Here is a 21,176-nt window from a genome sequence, read left to right as displayed (position 1 = left end):
CCGCCAGGTGACCGAAGCACTGTTCAGAAGGAGAAGCCAATTCATCTCCTTCCCCATGGCCCTGGAGAGCCAGCATCAGCGCGCATTGGGATTTTCCAGACTCGGGGAATTCCCCTTGGTGCAGGGCGCCATTGACTGTACGCATGTGGCTTTGCAGGCCCCTCTGGAGCATGGCGAGCAGTATCGCAACAGGAAGGGCTACCATTCTCTGAATGTGCAGCTGGTCTGTGACCACAAGCAGCGCATCATGGCAGTCAATGCCAGCTTCCCAGGCAGCAGCCACGATGCCTTTATCCTGCGGCAGAGTACTGTGCATGACATGTTCCAGGCACAGCCTCCCCCAAGAGGATGGCTACTCGGGGACAAAGGCTATCCTTTGTGCACCTGGCTCATGACCCCGCTCCGCGCGCCCAGGACCGCTGCTGAAGAGGCCTACAACGAGAGCCATCAAACCACCCGCAACATCATCGAGCTAACTATTGGGGTCCTCAAGCAGCGGTTCCGCTGCCTTGATTGCTCCGGAGGAGCTCTCCAGCATTCGCCGGACCGGGTCTCCCAATTTGTGGTGGTTTGCTGCATGCTACACAACCTGGCTATCCGCAGGACTCAGGCACTGCCACCTGACGTTGGACCAGCACCTCAGGAGGAGGAGCAGGAGGAGCATGAGGAGGAGAAGGAGGAGCAGGAGTACGTTCCCAGGAGGGAGCGACCAGGGCCAAGGGCCGCACGACGCCACCTTATTACACGGTACTTCTAAGCCCCCTGTCAGGGAATGGCCAGGGGCCATGAGGGAAGATGAATGCAGCCGCTCCGCAAGCCCTCAGCCGGCGAAGCCAACAAACACTAAGAAGAACAACCATGGAGACTGCATGAATAAAGATAATTTTTTATTACACAAAAATGAAAAGCCCTTCCCACATGAATCCCCAAAAACAATAAACGGGCCCCACAAAAAGCCCAACAAACGACTCACTCCCACAAACTGGGGAGGAGTCACTCCACCTTTCTTCAAACCGGGCCTCAACGTCGGCCTAACACAAAAAATAAGCCCTCCAACAACACAACCATGGGCAAAATAAAGATGGCCACCGCCATATAAAAGGAAAGCTGCCCACACTCTCTACTGAGTGGCCCACGAGGGCGAGACCTTGCCCAGACTTTTGCCTCCCCTGCCCGGCCTGCTGCTCCTTCGCAAGCTCTGCCCAGTGGCTGCTGCGAGGCTGGGGGAAGGCGCCTGAGGCTCAGATGCCCTTCCGCCAGATGCCGCTGGGGGGCGGCCTACACGGCGTTTGGGCCTCGAGGGGCCGTCTGCTGAGTGGCGCACCTGAGCCTGGCCACCATCAGCTGCAGCCGCTTGCCCTTGATGCCCCAGTGGGGGAATGGCGGCGACGGATGGCGCAATGTGGGCCAGCTGGCGTCTGGGATGCGTTGGCTGGTGCTGTGGCGCGGTGGCACTCGGCCGGGCCCGCACTGCAGGATCCGCAACAATCAGCCGAGGGGCGGCTTGCTGGGATGGTCCAGCGCGGCGGCTGCCCTGGCGATGCCTGCCTGAGACAGCGCGTGTGGCAGCAGTGAGTGCCCCTGTGGTCCTGGTGTGCGCGCGCATCACAGCCGCCAGGGTCTTGACGGCATCAGTCAGCATGCGGCCACTCGCGGCAGTTGCTGCCCCGAACTCGCGCACACTGGTCGCCAGCGACTCGATGGCCTCAGGCATGCGCCCCACCACGCTCATGAGCTCCGTGTGGCGCCGGTCCGAATCCTCGGCCATCTTATCCAGCTTCCGCACCTCCTCCGAGGTGAAGGTGTCCGGACTGGAGTCGCGACTCTCCCGCTGGGGAGGAGGGGGCCGAACTAGGGGACACTTGCCGCGTTGGTGGCGGCGAGTGTGCCGATCAGCAGCACTCCCCTCTGATCCTTCCCCCCTTTGGGGGGAAGGCCGCGGGCCACGCGCACGGCTCCTGGGTGGCTGGACGCCACTGGTCCCAGAAGCTGCATTGCCCTGCGACAGTTCCTCCAGGCACTCGTCCAGTGAGGAGGTGTCAAGCATTTCCTCCTCTCCTGCGGGACGTGACTGTTCCCCCGAAGGTCCGGCTTGCTCCTCCTCCTCCTCCTGGTCAGAGGTGCTGTCACTGGCAGCTTCAGGGTCCTGGTCGTCACCAGCTGAAAGCAGGAATGCACAAGAGTAGCTTCAGAGTGAGGAGACGGCGTCAGCGAGGGAGTTAGGACTGGTGGCATTCAGTGCATTGGTGGGACAGTGGCAAAGGAGGTAGCTCGGATGGGCCAGTGCAACGCGAGAGGGCCAAAAGGCGAGGTCCTTACCATTGCCGGGCAGTGGAGGGTCGGATACTCCGCACGCTGTGGGGACAATCACACGGGCTCCCATGAGCACACACACGCGCTCCTCCAGCCGAGTGAGCTTCTGCAGCTTGGCGCGGCCACCCCTGGCACGCGCCTGGCGATTAAATGCTACTTTAGCCTGCAAGAGAAAGGACGGGCTGTAAGTGCGCAGTGAAGCCCTGATGTAGTGTGCACTGCCTCCCATGGTGGAATAGCTTGGACAGAGTGAAGCCCTGATGTAGTGTGCACTGCCTCCCATGGTGGAATAGCTTGGACAGCGTGAAGCCCTGATGTAGTGTGCACTGCCTCCCATGGTGGAATAGCGTGGACAGAGTGAAGCCCTGATGTAGTGTGCACTGCCTCCCATGGTGGAATAGCTTGGACAAAGTGTAGAGTGCCGAATGGCCATGTGATGCTCATGACTGTCCCAATGCTGCTGGCTGAGGGCTGGCCAATAGGACTTTCAGCTCCCTTTGCCCATCATGTCAGGTGTACATGCAAGAATGAGGAGGAGACTGGAAAGGCTACTCACCTTCACAATTCTGGTCAGATCGTTGTATTTTTTACGACATTGTTTGTGGGTCCTGGGGGCATCGCCGGTGAACGTCACCCTCTGGGCGATCTGCTTCCAGGCTTTGGTGTAGTCGTGGTGGGTTGGATTCCTCCCACTCTCTGGGAACAAGATCTTGCGCCTCACCTCCAGAGCTGTGACCATTATGTCCAGATCACCCTCTGAGAAGCGCAGGGCACGCTGACGGGCCTTCTCTGGCGTTGCCATGACTCCCTGGGGCTGAGCAGCAGTGTTGAGGCCTCTTTGCAAGGCTGCAGTGTGCAGGGAGTGGCAGCAGACCAATTCATCCCTTCCCCCTTTAAGAGCTGGTCGGCGCCACGGGGTCTGCTGTCAGTCCAAAAATGACCGCACCCGCGCTGCGCCCCGCCTGGGCGCTATCCCTCTGGACCGCCGGCTTAGCGCCTAAAGATAGGCGTGGAACGCCTCTTTTAGCGCTCCACCAATCTCTTAGGGCGAAGCCACTGAATTTCCGGCAATGGGGCGCTACTTTGGGGCGGGCGCTAAGGTTAGCGCCCCAAAACTGTCTATACTGAAAATCTAGCCCCTTGTCTTTCATGTTCTGCCATGTCTTTCACCTCTAATTTCTCATCTATGGATGGAACTTCTACCGATGAGTCTGTCTTGGCCTTGAGCTCATCAAGAATTTCCTGCAGCCTTTGGACTTCTTGCTCATGTTCAACCTTTAGTTGCTCATATGCTTCTACTGAAACTAGCTTTTCGGAGGTTGCCGAGTTAATCCCCTCCAGGATTGTAGCCTGGGCCTGTTCATACTGTTCCTTCAACTTCTCAAACTCTGCTTGTAAGGAGTCGTAGAGAAGAACGGGAATAAAATCCTGGCTTCCTGAAGATTCCTCTTCATTTGCTTCTTCCTGCAAATATTCTAACTCCTGAACAGCATAAGGGAGATGTGATCGGTAATTGGTCACAATGGCTCTATGGTCGCTCTCTGCTTGAGCTAGCTGCTTCTGTTGTCTTTCCAGATTCTCCCATTCGGTGTCATAGAACTTTTTCATTGTTTTCTTCTCTTGTTCGAGACGGTAACTCACTTGTTCTACTTGCTGTCGTAATTTGAAATAAAGTTGAGTCCGAGCTCGGTGTTCGTCAGTCATGGATATGTCCGTAAACTGAACAGACTCAGAATTCTCTGTCAAACTATGTTGTCGTTGTTCGGTGGAGTTCTGTTCTGAAACTTTGTTCTTCTCTGGAGCATAAGCCTTTATGCATGCCTTCGTTCTTCCAACCTTAGTCGGCAAGTCCATTTTAGCCTTGTCTTTCATATTTGGGTTGGTCTTATCGTCATCCGTTCCAGAATCTGAGCTGATTGTCTGCACCGAGTCCTCACTCGTTATGGCTTTTAGATAGTGCCATTCCATGTCTATTTTCTTGATCCACTCCCATCCCAGAAGTGGTGGTCCTCCCTCAGGTAGTACGTATAAGTTCATTCTTGGGTGTTCTTTACCCCCATCTCTCACCTTGACTCTTATCTTCCCCATGGGGTATACTTTATGCCCCGTGTATGTCTGCAATACGAACTTGGTATCTCTTAAGGGTATATGTGAGAATAGCCGGTGGTAATCCCTTCGATTTATGACTGATAGAGCTGATCCAGTGTCCAACTCCATTTTCACTTGGACTCCAGCTATTTTTAGCATGACCCAGATAGTTTGTAGGTCAGCTTCCTTACTCACATTGTGAATTCTCAGACTGCCCAGCTCCTGGCCGTTTGGGTCTGAGTCCGAATTCTGTTCGTCTGAACTCTTCTCAGCCACCTTGTGTACCTTGTTGTACTTTTCCTGTGATGGCTTCCTTTGGTTGTTGGTCTTCTTCCCTGACCGGCATACTTTAGCTATGTGGCCCAGTTTGCCACATTTCCTACATTCCTGGTTCTTAAACCAGCATTGGTTCTGGTCGTGTGTTGTCTTCCCACAACGATAGCATTTTGTTGTACTCGAGGTAATTTGATCCACACCGAGTGCCGTTGCCTTTAGCTGCATTTCCGCAGTTCCCTTCGCTGCGGCTTCGTGCGATGCTGCAATAAGGACAGCCCTGTTAAGTGTAAGGTCGTTCTCTTCGAGTAGTCGCTTTTGCGTTCCTTCCTTTGACAACCCGCACACGAACTTGTCTCGCAATGCCTCTGTCAGATTCCCTCCAAACTGGCAGTGTTTCGCTAGTCTACGCAGTTCGACCAAGTATTCTGCGTTGCTTTCGTCTTTCCTTTGCGTTCTCGCATAGAATTTGAATTGTTCCGCCAACATCAACGGTGTGGGGTTCAAGTGATCCTTCAGAACAGTTACAATATCATCGAAAGTCTGATCCGCCGGTTTAGCTGGTGCTAGTAGATGCTTCAAGAGCCCGTATGTCTTCGCGCCCATCGAGTTTAGCAAGGTTATAGCTTTGTCATCTTCTTCTATTTTATTGGCCTCACCATAGATCTCAATGCGTTCCACATACGTGGCCCAGTCTTCTACCTCGGAATTAAAATCGTTGATGTTACCACGCTTAGGCATCTTCCTCTCTTCCTGATAACACCACGAATTATTTCTTTAAATTTTCTTTTATTATTTTTTTTTTCCAAGATGGCGGTTCCCGCGAAAATGGCGGTTTCCCGCGCTTATCTTCTCTCCCCGCCCACTTCAATGGCGGTTCCCCGCTTCTGTCTTCTTCTCCGCCTAACGGCGGCTTCCCGTGTTTCTTCCCTAGCGGGAGGGGTACACTTTCCCCACGGGCGACGGCCGCTGGCTTTCAGGTTCACAGCCTGCGCGTCGGCTTCAGGGCTTTCCCTTTTCTCGGCAGGGCAACCGGCGCTGGGTACACCCTGTTGACGGCGAACAGTTTCAGCCGCTGGGCTGGCTCTCGCTCGGTTCCCCTTGCTCGGGCTCTGTCTCTCTCCCGCTCGCTCGGCTCTACCGGCGCTGGGTACACCCCGTTGACGGAGAACAGTTTCAGCCGCTGGACTGGCTCTCGCTCAGTTCCCCCTTGGTCGGCTCTGCCTCTCCCGCTCACTCGGCTCCCAATCGCGCCTCCCAGCCCTCTCGCAGTCCGGTGCTTCCCTCCCCGGCTGCGGCTGAGTTTTTATATCTTCCCGCGCCTACGCTCCCGGTCGCAGCGCTTCGTGGCTTCGGTCGCTGCCCTGCCTTTTTCGCCGGTCGCGGTCTAGCTGTCTCACAACGCCGTTGCGTCCCCAGCCTGTCTGTACCGCGGCTTCCTTGCTCCACGCTGCCCCAGTCTCAGCGCCTCTGGGCCCGACTTCTGTCCGGCTCCTTTCCCCCTCGACCGTGGTCGAGTGCACCGCCCTTATCCTCCGGTTATTCTTTTTACTTTTCCCTTACTCACAGTCACCGTGGCCGGCTTGCTTCTCGTGCTGATCGGCTCACTCCTCACCGTGGCAGAAGGGACAGTCAGTGCCTGTTGCTGATGGAAGTCTTTGGGCTAGATTTTCAGTTGCTTGCGCCAGCAGTTAGCGCCTTAAGAGAAGTGATTTTCGGGCGCAATGCGTGTAGCGCCCGGGCGCAGCGCAGTTTGCGCCCCGCCCCAAATTAAGTTGCCCATTAGCGCCGGCGCAAAGTTTAGCGGCCGCCCGGATGTGCCCGCAGAAAATGACGTCACATCCTCGTGCAACGCCCTTTGGCCGCCCCGAATCCAAACTTCATTCGGACCGCCCCATTGTGCGGCTGGCATCCAGAGCATTTGTAAAATGGGACGCAACACACCCTGGGGAGCGCAAATTAAAGGGCACTCCTCCTGCACTATAAAAGGCAGTCTGCATGTGTTGTGTGGAAGGATCCAGTGTGTTGTTGTGAACGGTCTATTTATGTTTCCGGCCACCACCACCTCCTCCTCCTCCTCCTCCTCCCTCCTCCTCCTCCTCCTCCTCCTCCTGCTGTTTTCCCCCCCAGACTCTGCCTTTGAAAAAAACACATGCACCCTTCCCCTTTAAGAGCTCACTGGCACCTGAGTGTCTGCCGTGCGCTGCGCCCGAGCTCGGGTGTTGCGCTCTGCACCGCCGGCTTAGCGCCTAAAGATAGTAGTGGAACGCCTCTTTTAGCGCTCCACCAACCTCTTAGGGCGAAGCCACTGAATTTCCGGCAACGGGGCGCTACTTTGGGGCGGGCGCTAACTTCGGGCGGGCACTAAGGTTAGCGCCCCAAAACTGTCTATACTGAAAATCTAGCCCTAAGTCTCTAACTTCTTCTTCCTTTCTAGTTCTGCAGCCTCGAGTTTTCTCCCAGCAGAACGACGAGGGCGGTTGCCTCTTCTCGACGCTCGTTAACTGCTTCGGAAGTATTGTTGCCGCAGGGTATGATCGGACTCGTCGCCACTGTAAAGTCTGTGGGTTGTTTAGTTAATTAATACACAGACTACCAGAGTAACTTAAAACAGGACTTTACTATTCGAAGGTCAGGGCGAATCTGCCAAATAAATCCTGACACAGCACTTACATACCGGTGTGGTCACCGTCGGTTTTACAGTATACAGAAGCCAACAAAGTAGTGCCACACCTAAAATAGTTCTCTTAAAGGTGAACGGTTACATACAATGGTTTTCTTAAAGGTAGACGGATACATACACTACACTGCCCTTCCCACATTACATCCTCATGTGGAGAAGCCCCCTCCAAAAACACAAAACTACCAGTCTCGGCCTTACAAAAAGAAAGAAAGACACCAGTCTCGGCCTTACAAAAACACAACTGCACCAGTCTCGGCCTTACAAAAAGAAAGAAAGACACCAGTCTCGGCCTTACAAAAACACAACTGCACCAGTCTCGGCCTTACAAAAAGAAAGAAAGACACCAGTCTCGGCCTTACAAAAACACAACTACACCAGTCTCGGCCTTACAAAAAGAAAGACAGACACCAGTCTCGGCCTTACAAAAACACAACTACACCAGTCTCGGCCTTACAAAAAGAAAGAAAGACACCAGTCTCGGCCTTACAAAAACACAACTACACCAATCTTGGCCATACAAAAAGCACCAGGCATTTGTGCATACCTTCTACTTTTTGCCTTGCGAGGGCGATGCCTTTCGCATCCTTGCCTGGCCCCTGCCGGCCCTGCAGCTCCTCCTCAATGGGAGCCCAGTGGCTGCAGCAAGGCTGGGGGAAGGCTGCTGAGGGGCAGATGGCGAGACGGCAGATGCCCTTGGGGGTCGGCCTGCACCAGCTCTGGCCTTGGAGTGGCCGGCTGCTGACTGCTCCAACTCTGGCTGGGCGGCAGCAGTCTGTCCAGCGGCTCGTGGCAGCTGCAATGGCGGAGTGGCAGTGTCGGCTGCAGGAATGGTGCCAACCTGGCAGATCGCAGGTGCTCGCTGGTCGCCTGAGACATTGGCACTCGCACGGGCCAGCACTGCAGCATGCGCAGCAAACAGCTGAAGAACAGACTGCTGGGCTGCTGCTGCGCGGCGAGTGCCCGGCCAATGCCTGGCTGATCCAGTGAGGGTGGCAGCAGTTAGTGCCCATGTGGCCCTGGTCTGTGTCCGCATGACAACAGCCAGTGAATGGATGGCACGACTGAGCACTTGGCTCGAAGCCGCCTGTGCTGCCGCGAAGTCCTGTAGACTCCTGGCCTGTGCTGCACTGAATTGATCCAGACTCCTGGCCTGTGCTGCTCCAAATTGCTGCACACCCCTTGACAAAGACTCAATGGAGTCAGGCATCCTTGCCACTGCAGCCATGAGCTCATTGTGCCTGCGCTCAGCCTGGATGGCCGTTTCCTCCAGGAGCCGCACCTCCTCTGCGCTCACCGTCGCAGGACTGGAGGCCGCACTCACCCTCTGGGGAGAAGTCCGCCGAGCTTCCCCACCCCTTCCGCGTTGCTGCAGGCCGCTGTGCCCCGGAGCTTCACTCTCCTCCGACCCTTCCCCCCGGCTCCCCTCCAGGGAAGATGTGTCCCCTACATCGCCATGGGCTGGCGCGGCTGAGGGTGGCACTGATGGGCCGGCTTCCTCTTCCTCCTCCTCATATTCCGAAGCGCTGACAGTGGCAGCTTGAGGGCCCGCCTCCTCACCTGGCGATTCACCATCTGAAAGCAGGAAGGCACAAGAGTAGCTTTAGAGTGAGGACAGGGCGGCAGCGAGGGAGGCATGAGTGGTGCCATTCACTGCATTGGTCGGACAGTGGCAAAGGATGCTGATCTGAGGCGCAAGTGGAACGAGCGAGGTCAAAAAGGTGATGCCCTTACCATTGGTGCCCAGAACAGGGTCGGCATCTCCACTGGTGACGGGGCCAATCATCCGGCCTGCCATAATGCGCTCCACACGCTGGTCGAGGTCGGAGAGCTCTTTTACATCAGGACGGTCTCCCCCGGTGTCAGTTTGTTTCCGCCGGTTGTGCGCCACCTTGGCCTGCAAGAGAAAGGACGGCCTCTAAGTACAGTGTGAAGCCCTGATCTTGTCTGCACTGCCTCCCATGGTCAAATAGCTTGTACAGTGTGAAGCCCTGATCTTGTCTGCACTGCCTCCCATGGTCGAATAGCTTGTACAGTGTGAAGCCCTGATCTTGTCTGCAATGCCTCCCATGGTTGAATAGCTTGTACAGTGTGAAGCCCTGATCTTGTCTGCAATGCCTCCCATGGTCGAATAGCTTGTACAGTGTGAAGCCCTGATCCTGTCTGCACTGCCTCCCATGGTCGAAGAGCTTGTACAGTGTGAAGCCCTGGGGCTAGATTTTCAGTTGCTTGCGCCAGCAGTTAGCGCCTTAAGAGAAGTGATTTTCGGGCGCTATGCGTGTAGTGCCTGGGCGCAGCGCAGTTTGCGCCCCGCCCCAAATTAAGTTGCCCGTTAGCGCCGGCGCAAAGTTTAGCGGCCGCCCGGATGCGCGTGCAGAAAATGACGTCACATCCTCGTGCAACGCCCTTTGGCTGCCCCGAATCCAAACTTCAGTCGGACCGCCCCATTGTGCGCCTGGCGTCCAGAGCGTTTGTAAAATGGAACGCAACACACCCTGGGGAGCGCAAATTAAAGGGCACTCGTACAAAAGGCACTCTGCATGTGTTCTGTGGACGTAAGCTGTGTGTGTTGTTCTGAACGGTCTAATTATGTTTCCGGGCACCAATCTCCTCCTCCTCCTCCTCCTCCTCCTCCTCCTCCTCCTCCTCCTCCTCCTCCTCCTCCTCCTCCTCCTCCTCCTCCTCCTCCTCCTCCTCGTTTCTCCCCAGACTTTGCATTTGAAAAAAATACATGCACCCTTCCCCTTTAAGAGCTCACTGGCACCAGAGTGTCTGCCGTGCGCTGCGCCCGAGCTCGGGTGTTGCGCTCTCCACCGCCGGCTTAGCGCCTAAAGATACTAGTGGAACGCCTCTTTTAGCGCTCCACCAACCTCTTAGAGCGAAGCCACTGAATTTCCGGCAACGGGGCGCTACTTTGGGGCGGGCGATAACTTCGGGCGGACGCTAAGCTTAGCGCCCCAAAACTGTCTATACTGAAAATCTAGCCCCTGATCTTGTCTGCACTGCCTCCCATGGTCGAATAGCTTGTACAGTGTGTAAAGTGCTGAATGTGCAAGTGATTTTCATGACAGTCCCATAGCTGCTGGATGAGGGCTGGCCATTAGGGCTTTCAGGTCCCTTTGCCCATAAAGTGAGGTGCACATGCAGGGATGAGGAGGACACTGGAAAGGGTACTCACCCTGACAACCCGAGTGAGGTCGTTGAACTTCGTCCGGCATTGCACAGGAGTCCTGGCAACCACGCTGTTGGAAGACACCCTGTTTGAGACCTCCCTCCAGTCTTTCCGGTAGGCGCTGGGCAGCGGCCTCTTGCCACCTTCTGGGAACAGAACATGGCGCCTGCGCTCCACTCCGCCAACCAGCAGCCTCAGGTCACCGTCGCTGAAGCGCTGCGCTCTCTCCCTGGCCTTCTCCATAGCCCTGGGCGTTGTGCAGATGAAGCTGAAGTGGTCAGGCCTAGGTTGAGGGCTGCAGTGTGCAGGGCGTGGCAGGCAAACAAATCCACCCTCCCCCTTTAAGAGCTGACCGGCGCCAGAGTGTCTGCCGTCAATCAACAACTCGCCGCACCTGCGCTGCGCCCGGCCTCGGGGGTATCGCTCAGCACCGCCGGCTTAGCGCCTAAAGATAGTCATGCATCGCCTGTTTTAGCGCAGCAGCAACCTCTTGGGGCGATGCGACTGAATATCGGCGAAGGTGGCGCGACTTTGCGCCGGGCGCAAACTTTAGCGGCCGCCCGACTTTACCGCCCCAAAAGTGGCTATACTGAATTTCTAGGCCATAGAGTCATAGGGCTAGAAATTCGGTTGGTAGCGCCACCAATTAGCGCCTAAAGAGGTCGAAAAGTAGGGCGCTAGCCAATTTCCGGGCGGGCGCAGGGCACATAGCGCCTCGCCCCATATTGAGCATGCATTTAGCGCCGGCGGGCGCAGGCAGATTATGACGTCATTTGAGTGTTCAACGCCTTTTGGGTGCCCCGGACCGGAAATTCAGTGGCGCCCCCCTCCGTAGCGCCTGGCGCTAATAGTGACAGCTTACCTGGAACCTTACCAAGTCACTCTCGGGCTGGTGGAGCGTTATTTAAAGGGGACTGGTGTGGTTTAAAAGCGGCTGCCATTTTTGGAGCACAACTTCCTCGAGAGCTACAAAAAGTTGCTGAGCTGCACACTGAGAGCCATTTGACCACTGAGCCAGCGCAGGCAGACGAACTTCAGCCTTCTGACCATCACCTTGCTGTTGGTGAGCCTTAACAATGGGTAAACTTCCTGTGCGCACTTATTATGGGGGCTGCATTGGAGGGGAACGTCCTGCTGCTGAATCATCTGGAAAGGGCACTGAGACGCTGGGAGAGGGGGGCGGGCATGACCAGATGGAGGAGGGCCAACAGACGTCGCCACAGCAGACCTTACGCTGGCAGGGTTTTCCAACAGCAGTTTTCCTACATGAACATGTCGGAGGAGCAGTGTGTCAGAAGGCTGCAATTTAGAAAGGAGGTGGTGACTGAGCTGTGCCAGCTGTTTCAGCCAGATCTGCAGCCTCAGATAAGGTGCAGGACATCTCTGTCGGTGGCTGAGAAGATGCCTGCTGGCCTGAACTTCTACGCGAGCGGCTCTTCCCAGGCTGCGCGTCAGAGGCTGATCAGAAGTAGCTTCTAGGCCCCTCTCACGGAATGCTTGCTGCCATTCCAAGAACAGGAATGGAACCGGTCTGATACCCCCAAGCCTGTGAAGGGCACGATGCATGTAAACAGCAGACATGGCCATTGTATAGCAGACATGGCCGTTGTAAATGAAGAAAGTGTTTCATTACACAAAATGTGGTCCCTTCAAACATGAGAAAGCTATGGCAACAGAAAGCAAAACTAATACACTGACACATAATTGACTCTCACACCCGGGAGACTGTCCAAAACATAAATCACATTCCGACCATCTTCCTTGGCCTTGATTCCACTGCGCCAACCAAAGCATCCAATACCCCATCAGTGAGGCGTTCCACCCTCTGCCTCACCCTTTCCATGTCTTGCTAGGCTGGTGCGCCACAGGTAGGCTCCCACCGCTTTGAAGGCCTACAAGGCAGTGAGTGTGTCTGGTGATGCCAATTGACCTGCCCCTTTAAGAGCTGGCTGGCGCCAGCGTGTCTCAGGGAAAGTGATTATTGACAGCACCTGCGCTGCACCCCACCGCCGCGAAATTGGGTTGCGCCGCCGGGTTAGCGCCTTAGGAGTCTCGTGCAGCGCCTGATTTAACGCCGCAATCACCTTCATGGGCGCTGCAACCCAATATCGTGCTAGGTGGCACTAAATTGCGCCTGGCGCTAAACTTTGCGCTTCGCCAGGACTAGCGCCCCAAACGGGGCGATACCAAATTTCTAGCCCATAGAGTTGTACAGCACAGAAAGAGGTCCTTCGGCCCATCGCGTCCACGCCAGCCATCAGGCCCTGTCTAATCTAATAACAACAGAAAATGCTGGAAAAACTCAGCAAGTCAGGCAACATCCGTGGAGAGAAATTTGAGTTGACGTTTTGGGTCGAACCCTTCTTCAAAACTGGAAAGAAAAGAAGATAGATGGGAGGCAGGGCTGCGATCGGACAAAAGAATAAAAGAAACAAAAGAAGTAAAAGAGACAATAAAAGGTATTCGAAGCTAGACGAGATGGTAATAGGCTGAGATTAGATGTAAAGTGTACTGGCAGGGCAAGAGATAGCTGCCAGGAAAGGGAGGGGGTTTGGAATCTGGAACCACTTTCCTTTTGTTTCTCTCTCACACCTGGCAGATATCTCTTGCCCTGCCAGTACACTTCACACCTAATCTCAGCCTATTACCATCTCGTCTAGCTTCGAATACCTTTTATTGTCTCTTTTACTTCTTTTGTTTCTTTTATTCTTTTGTCCGATCGCAGCCCTGCCTCCGATCGACCTTCTTTTCTTTCCAGTTTTGAAGAAGGGTTCGACCCAAAACGTCAACTCAAATTTCTCTCCACGGATGTTGCCTGACCTGCTGAGTTTTTCCAGCATTTTCTGTTGTTATTTCGGATTTCCAACATCCGCAGTATTTTGCTATCTGTCTAATCTAATCCCATTTTCCAGCATTTGGTCCATAGCCTTGTATGCTATGGCATTTCAAGTGCTCATCCAAATGCTTCTTGAATGTTGTGAGGGTTCCTGCCTCTACCACCCTTTCAGGCAGTGAGTTCCAGACTCCAACCACCCTTTGGGTGAAAAAGTTATTCCTCAAATCCCCTCTAAACCTCCTGCCCCTTACCTTGAATCTATGTTGATGAAGAACATGGGAGTTCTCCCTGGTGTCCTTGACAATATTTATCCCTCAACCAACATCATTAATACAGATTATCTAGTCATTATCACACTGTTGCGGGAGCTTGCTGTGTGCAAATTGGCTGCTCCATTTCCCGCATTACAACAGTAACTACACTTCAAAAGTATTTCCTTTACAGTAAAGTGCTTTAGGACATCCTGAGGTTGTGGTAGGTGCTATAGAAATGCAAGATTTTCTCTTTCATTGTGAAGGGTCTGATGTGCCGGGGCCAGGGTCACGGAATCATGATGAGGGACTGGGACCTTTGTTTTATCTGATCCCGAGTCCAGGTTGGTGAGGCCTCTATAGATCATCTAACACTACACAGACCACATCTAATGGAGAATGTCCTAGTTTCACTGGCTCAGTAGCACACTGGCAGTGCCTTGCCTCAGGGGCATCAGTGGAGATCCTTCCGCAAAGGTTTAATGATTGAAGTGGCTGTTGTTTGAACGAGACGTGGGCTGTGAGGGTGGTGACACAGGGAAAGGCTGAGTGTTGGTGTCTGTAGATCAGAGGGTTGGGGTTCCCAATAATTAGCGTGATTGACTCTTGATAGATTGAACTGTAAACACTGAATGCAATTCCGTACCTCTGAGGAGTGCCCATAGTAACCGTGGTTTATGGTCTACTTGTTTTCCAGGATCACCACCACAGCTGCTTGTATGATGGGCCTGAGGAGATATCCCCTGGATCAGCAGAACTGTACGCTGGAAATAGAGAGTTGTATGTATGATGAGTCATTCACAGAATTACCAACATCATTCAGCAGCCACATTTAATGCACTCACACTGAGCCGAGCTTTCGCAAGCGTTGCCGCTCTGAGACACGCTGAACCCAACCGTTCCTTCCTTCCTATTACGTCCTGGTCAAAGGCAACCCATCAACAGGGTGTCTTCACCAACTGCTCACACACACAGACCAACACACACTGACCAACACACACAAATCAACACACAGACCCACACACAGACCACACACACAGAACCACACACACAGAACAACACACGCAGAACCACACACAGAGATGCACACACACAGAACCACACACTGAGCCACACACACAGAACCACATACACAGATTTACACACAGAACCACACACTGAACCACAGACCAACACACAGAACCACACACAGAACAACACACAGAACCACACACAAAACCACACACAGAACAACACACACAGAAACACACACAAAACCACACACAGACCAACACACAGAACCACACAAAGAACAACACACAGAACCACACACAGACCAACACACAGAACAACACACACAGAAACACACACAAAACCACACACAGACCAACACACAGAACCACACGAAGAACAACACACAGAACCACACACAGACCAACACACAGAAACACACACAGATAAACACACAAAACCACACACAGACCAACACACAGAACCACAAACAGACTAATACACAGACCAACACACAGAACCACACACAGAACCACACACAGACCAACACACAGAACCACACACAGACCAGCACACAGAACCACACGCAGAACAACATGCTGAACCACACACAGAACCACACAAAGAACAACACACACAGAACCACACACACAGAACAACACACAGAACCAGACACTGAATCACACAAACAGACCCACACGCAGAACCACACACACAGAATCAGACACAGATCAACACACAGAACAACACATGCAGAAACACACACAAAACCACACACAGACCAACACACAGAACCACACACAGACCAACACACAGAAACACACACAGATAAACACACAAAACCACACACAGACCAACACACAGAACCACAAACAGACCAATACACAGACCAACACACAGAACCACACACAGAACCACACACAGACCAACACACAGAACCACACACAGACCAGCACACAGAACCACACACAGAAACACACGCAGAACAACATGCTGAACCACACACAGAACCACACAAAGAACAACACACACAGAACCACACACACAGACCAACACACAGAACCAGACACTGAATCACACAAACAGACCCACACGCAGAACCACACACACAGAATCAGACACAGATCAACACACAGAACCACACACAGAAACACACAAACAGACCAACACTCAGAACTACACACAGGCCAACACACAGAACAACACACAGAAACACACACAGAACCATACACACAGCCCCGCACACAGAGCCACAAATAGAACCACACACAGAACCACAGACACAGAACCACTCAGAGAAAAACATACAAACCAACACTCAGAACTACACACAGACCAAAACACACAACCACACACAGAAACACAAACAGAGCCACAGAACCAGACACAGACCAACACACAGAACCACACACAGAACCACACACAGAGCCACAGACAGGACCACACACAGACCCACACACACACCCACACACACAGAACAACACACAGAACCACACACAGAACCACACACAGACCAACACACAGAACCACACACAGAACAACATGCAGAACAACACACAGAACCACAGACAGATCCACACACACAGACCAACACACAGAGCCACAAGCAGAAACATACACAGAAACACACACAGAACCACAGACAGAACCACAGACAGATTCACACACACATACCAACACACAGAACCTCACACAGAACCACACACAGAACCACACACAGACCCACACACACACCCACACACACACACACACAGAACAACATGCTGAACCACACACAGAACCACACAAAGAACAACACACACAGAACCACACACACAGACCAACACACAGAACCAGACACAGAATCGCACAAACAGACCCACACGCAGAACCATACACACAGAATCAGACACAGATCAACACACAGAACCACACACACAAACACACAAACAGACCAACACTCAGAACTACACACAGACCAACACACAGTACAACACACAAAACCACACACAGAACCACACACATAACCACACACATAACCACATACAGAACCACGCACAGAGCCACAGACAGAACCACACACAGACCAACACACAGAACCACAGACACAGAACCACTCAGAGAAAAACATACAAACCAACACTCAGAACTACACACAGACCAACACACAGAACCACACACAGAAACACACACAGAAACACACACAGAAACACACACAGAACCACACACAGAAACACACACAGAGCCACAAACAGAACCACACACACAATCCCATACACACAGAAACACAAACAGAGCCACACACACAGAACCAGACACAGAACCAGATGCACAGACCAACACACAGAACCACACGCAGAAACACGCAGAACAACATGCTGAACCACACACAGAACCACACAAAGAACAACACACACAGAACCACACACACAGACCAACACACAGAAACAGACACAGACCCACACACAGACCAACACACAGAACCACACACAGACCAACACACAGAACCACACATGTAAGAATTTGCAATAATTTACAGTTCTGAAGATCAATTTTTTTGATTAAAGAATCCCTGGGCGTTGTGCTTTTAAATTTCCAGGGATAAAATTGGCTGTCACCACATGGCCGAAGACAAAGGACAATGCTTTGTTTACAAAGCAATTGAATGCTATTAGCATTTGTTTGTATATCGAGTGGATACATCTAAACTGCAGAAGAGACTTTTGTACCTTGAATGGGAAACGTTTAACATTTGAATGGGTTTTAAATCACCCAGCACTGGACAATAGGGCTGTTGCATTCTTTTGTTTCAGCCCAGGAAGTTCCGGAAGACACATTAACCCAGTCTAACCACTTTGAGTTAGCCAATCACAGCTTTCTCTTGTGTATTGGACCCTTTGGGTGGGGAATTTTGCACACAGCTTTTGCAAGGCAGAACGGCAGGATCTCACCAGGTATAAAGATAGCGGCTGAGAAGCTATCTCTCTCTCTTACTTCGCTGGACCAAAGGTGAGCAGGGTGTTCTGACTCCTCAACAAGGCAACCTAGCAGGAGTTTGGGGTGGTGATTTAAGGGAATTGCTAAGATTGTTTAAATAACATTGTAGCCACTGTATCCCTCGTTTTCGCCGTCTGCTACCCCGTTATATAGTTTTACTGTAATTACTGTGTTCATGTGGTATAGTTTATTCTTTTGATTGTAGTTTATTTAGTTAATAAAACTTGATTTTTTTCTCTCATCCAAACTACGTGTCTGTTTTAATATCAATAATTATAAGCCCTGCAGTCAGAACTGGAAGGTGGGGTAGAGATTCGGAACCGCTGTTTTAAAATTGGTTTTATTGGAATTGGTCTGAGTGCAGGCAAAGGCTGCAAGACCAGGAAAATTACTTTAAACCAGTTTAAAGAAGCCCCAACCCTTACAATGGCGACCGCGGGCAGGACTGCAGGCCGTTTTTGATATGATATGTGGTCTGGATCTGGAGAAAGCATCAGTTATTGTCTTTCTTGCTTTCAGTCTGTGGGCAGCCCTGCGGAAGGTAGTGGCAGTGTGTAAGCTGACCTATTTGGGTATAGGTGGCTGGGCTAGGAAGGGTGAGATGGGAGAGCAGGAGGAGTGTAAAGAGGCCAAGAATCGGGAGTCCCAGCTTGAAAAATGCCAGGCGGAGGTAGAACGCCTCAGAGAGGTGTATGAGGCCAGAGCTAGTGGTATGAGGGTATGGGAAGAGAATGCACGCCTCACACTAGAGGTCACGAAATGCCATTCATTTATAGAGCACCTTGTGCAGGAAGTCACAGAGGCAAGGGACAGAGAGATGAGGCTACAAGAGGAGAATGCACACCTCACCCAAGAAGCTAGCGAGGGAGAGAGCCATGCGAGAAACGAGATAGAATTCCGAAAGTGCCAAATCACTGAGGCCAGGGAAAATGAGATGAGACTGCGGGAAGAGAATGCTAGGTTTGGTGAAGCAGATCATGGCCCCTGTAGGGCAGAGATAGAAAGCCTTAACATGGCTTTAAAGGCATCAAAGGGAATGATTTGCATGATCAGCCCGAAGGCAGGTCAGCCGGACTTTACTGGCAGCCCAAGTGAAACCATCCCACAGGCAACACCCGGGGAAAGGCTGGCTAGGGAATTAGAGACCCCTAGACCGCAGCCCACAGCTCCGAGTCTTGAGGAGCTCTGGCAGCGAGGAGGGGTGGAAAATGGGGTGGTAGGAGAACACCAGCAGGTCCCGCTAGGCAGGAAGGGACCAGGATCAGTGTACCCCCTCCAACAACGGAGGTACGATCCACCTGTGAGGAGTGAGCCTGAGAATAGGAATCCTCAGCCCACAGCAAGTTCGAGTTCACAGGCAAGCACTGTGGCTTGTGTGGGGGGAGGAGCCATTCATGTTCAGAGTAAGCTGTTTAAGCCAGGGAACAGGGAAGGAGAGTTCTGGGACCCCTGTAGAGCAGGTCCAGTAGCAGAAATCTGGGACAAGGGATGCACACAGGGGATAGTTTTGGCCCCAGAAAAAAGGCAGGTCCAAAATTCCCCAGTTAAAGCCACCTGGGTGAGGGAACATGAGTTTGCTGTCCATGCAAGTTCAAGTTCACCGCATGTAAAGACAGGCACTGGGACCTGTTTAAAGGGACCAGCTTCTCAGCCAGCTTCTACAGTGGTCCCCCCCATGATGTGGGACCCTGGGGAGGCAGGGATAGCAATCCCTCTTACAGGGGACACAGAGGGGGAGCTGGCACCAGGTTATGGACCTGGAGAGGAGGATTTGCAGCCACCAGCAGTGGGTGGCGAGGGAATACCTGCCCCCAGCACAGGAGTGGGCAGGGAAGAGCAGACAAACCCAGAGAGAGATTTTCACTGGCAGGCTGCCAGGTATATTATACAGTGCGGGCTATTTGGACATGGGGGAGCAGGTTCCCAGCCAGCTGAGGCTGTGACCCAAGCTCAGGGTCCACCAGCCAAAGTTTCCCCCAGAGAGACACCCCTCAGAAGGTCTCAGCGGGTGCCCCAGCCTAAGAAAGCATGGTCACCCACTTTACAGTGGAGTAGGGCGGTCTCCCAAGCCAGGGAGAAGCCAGGGAACAGAGGCCCCCACTCAACAGCCATAAGCTGCGAGGGACCAGAGACAGGAGGCAGTCCAGCTTCGCTGCAGCCAGCAGCAATCTGCGACAGTGCCAGAGATTAGCCTGGCCGTCCGGAGACGGGCGGCATTTGAATTATACCTATGTGTGTGTATATAGCTTGCTTTAAGGTGTATTTTAAGTTTTGTTGATTTAACTGGTAGTTTGAAGAGTTTAAGTTTACATGTGTGCCGAACGTTTGTATTTTGGTCCGAGGTCGAGGGACCCGACCATGTCTCCACCTAAGGCAGCAGGTCCGTGAGACCTGGCTGCGTGTCCTTTTAAGTTTTTACAGGAGATTGGAAAATGAAGCAGCCATGTTCGCCCAGCCCGAGCTGGACACTGAATGAAGATATGGAGACAGAATGTTGGGGATCACCTCGCCACTGGACGAATCCAGGAGACCCCACAGCGATCTTCGGGAAAAACCGGACAGGGTCCGGAGGAACTTGCCTACTCCTCCTACGGGGAGGAGATGGCCCCAGCTGGGTGGGGCACGGCCCCCAACCCAGCACTATCCTGACTGAAGTTCACGTGCGGGAGACCTCGCTGTTGAGGAGTCACGATGGGGAAGTGCGGGCGACTTGTGATAGGGACGCGTTCCCCGGGGGTGGGTGGTGATGGCCCGGGAATGATTGCATAGAGGAGGGGGAGACCCAAGAGTCACGTGGGTGCGGTCGGGGGAGGGAGGAACTCACCCGGGGGCCCACGGGCAAAGAGGATAAGTGTGGCTGGGAAGGATGAGTGGGTGGCCGGATCAGTGTGGGGCCAGGGAGAGCCACCACACAGGCACCCATCATTTTCTGCAGCCAGTCGAGGGAAGACGGGAGGGGGAGGGACTGGGAGTCATGAGATCCCATACTCCCCGGTCTCGGTCTGTGCCAAGGTAATTTTAAACATGAGGGGTGCCCCGCCTCCACAAAAGGACAAGGGAACGGCTCGGGGCTGACGGAGCAGGCTGGTCTGTAAATCCATTCTGCCTGTTTTAAAGTTTAAGATGATCAAAGGGGGGTGGAAGGTACTTTTACTGCCCGAGTGGGAGGAGCAATACCCACTCGAATTTCACGACCCATCATCGGCACGTGATCGGGGTTCATTTAAGCATGTTGTTTAATGATTTTTTGTATTTTGTGTTGCAGCCCCAAGTTGAGCAAAGGCGTCGGATCCTCTCCGTGCTTGGGACCAGTTTGTGACAACTCCAAGTTGAGCAGAGGCGTAGGACCCTCTCCGTGCTTGGGATCATTTTTGAGTACATTGTGTAACTAAGATTGCAACATTTTGTAATAAGTTATGATGTAAAAGGTGATTGTAAATTTGGTTTACCTTGTATAATTTTACAAGCGTGTAGGGGTATGAGACCCCTTATTGAAAACTGAAGTATCTGTAAGATGCCTACCGTACCATGGGTTTTTTTTTCTTGAATTTAAGGGGAATAGATGGGACGGGGATCAGTGGCAGATAGCTATTAGGT

General features: G+C 52.8%; 1 protein-coding gene across 1 annotated transcript in view; it reads left to right on the top strand.

Annotated features, from left to right (window-relative positions):
- The window catches only part of LOC147124871 (gamma-aminobutyric acid receptor subunit beta-4-like), a 559,637-nt gene that overhangs the window by 359,401 nt on the left and 179,060 nt on the right, over positions 1-21,176 (top strand). Inside the window, exon 5 of the mRNA XM_085986885.1 lies at positions 14,311-14,393. Coding sequence (XP_085843011.1) covers positions 14,311-14,393 — 83 coding nt within the window. The remainder of the gene's footprint in view (positions 1-14,310; positions 14,394-21,176) is intronic.

Source organism: Somniosus microcephalus, chromosome 1, assembly GCF_052327205.1.
Source record: "Somniosus microcephalus isolate GS21.2 chromosome 1, FLI_Smic_1.0, whole genome shotgun sequence".
In the NCBI taxonomy this organism is placed as follows: domain Eukaryota; kingdom Metazoa; phylum Chordata; class Chondrichthyes; order Squaliformes; family Somniosidae; genus Somniosus; species Somniosus microcephalus.
This window is presented reverse-complemented; position numbering and strand designations above follow the sequence as displayed.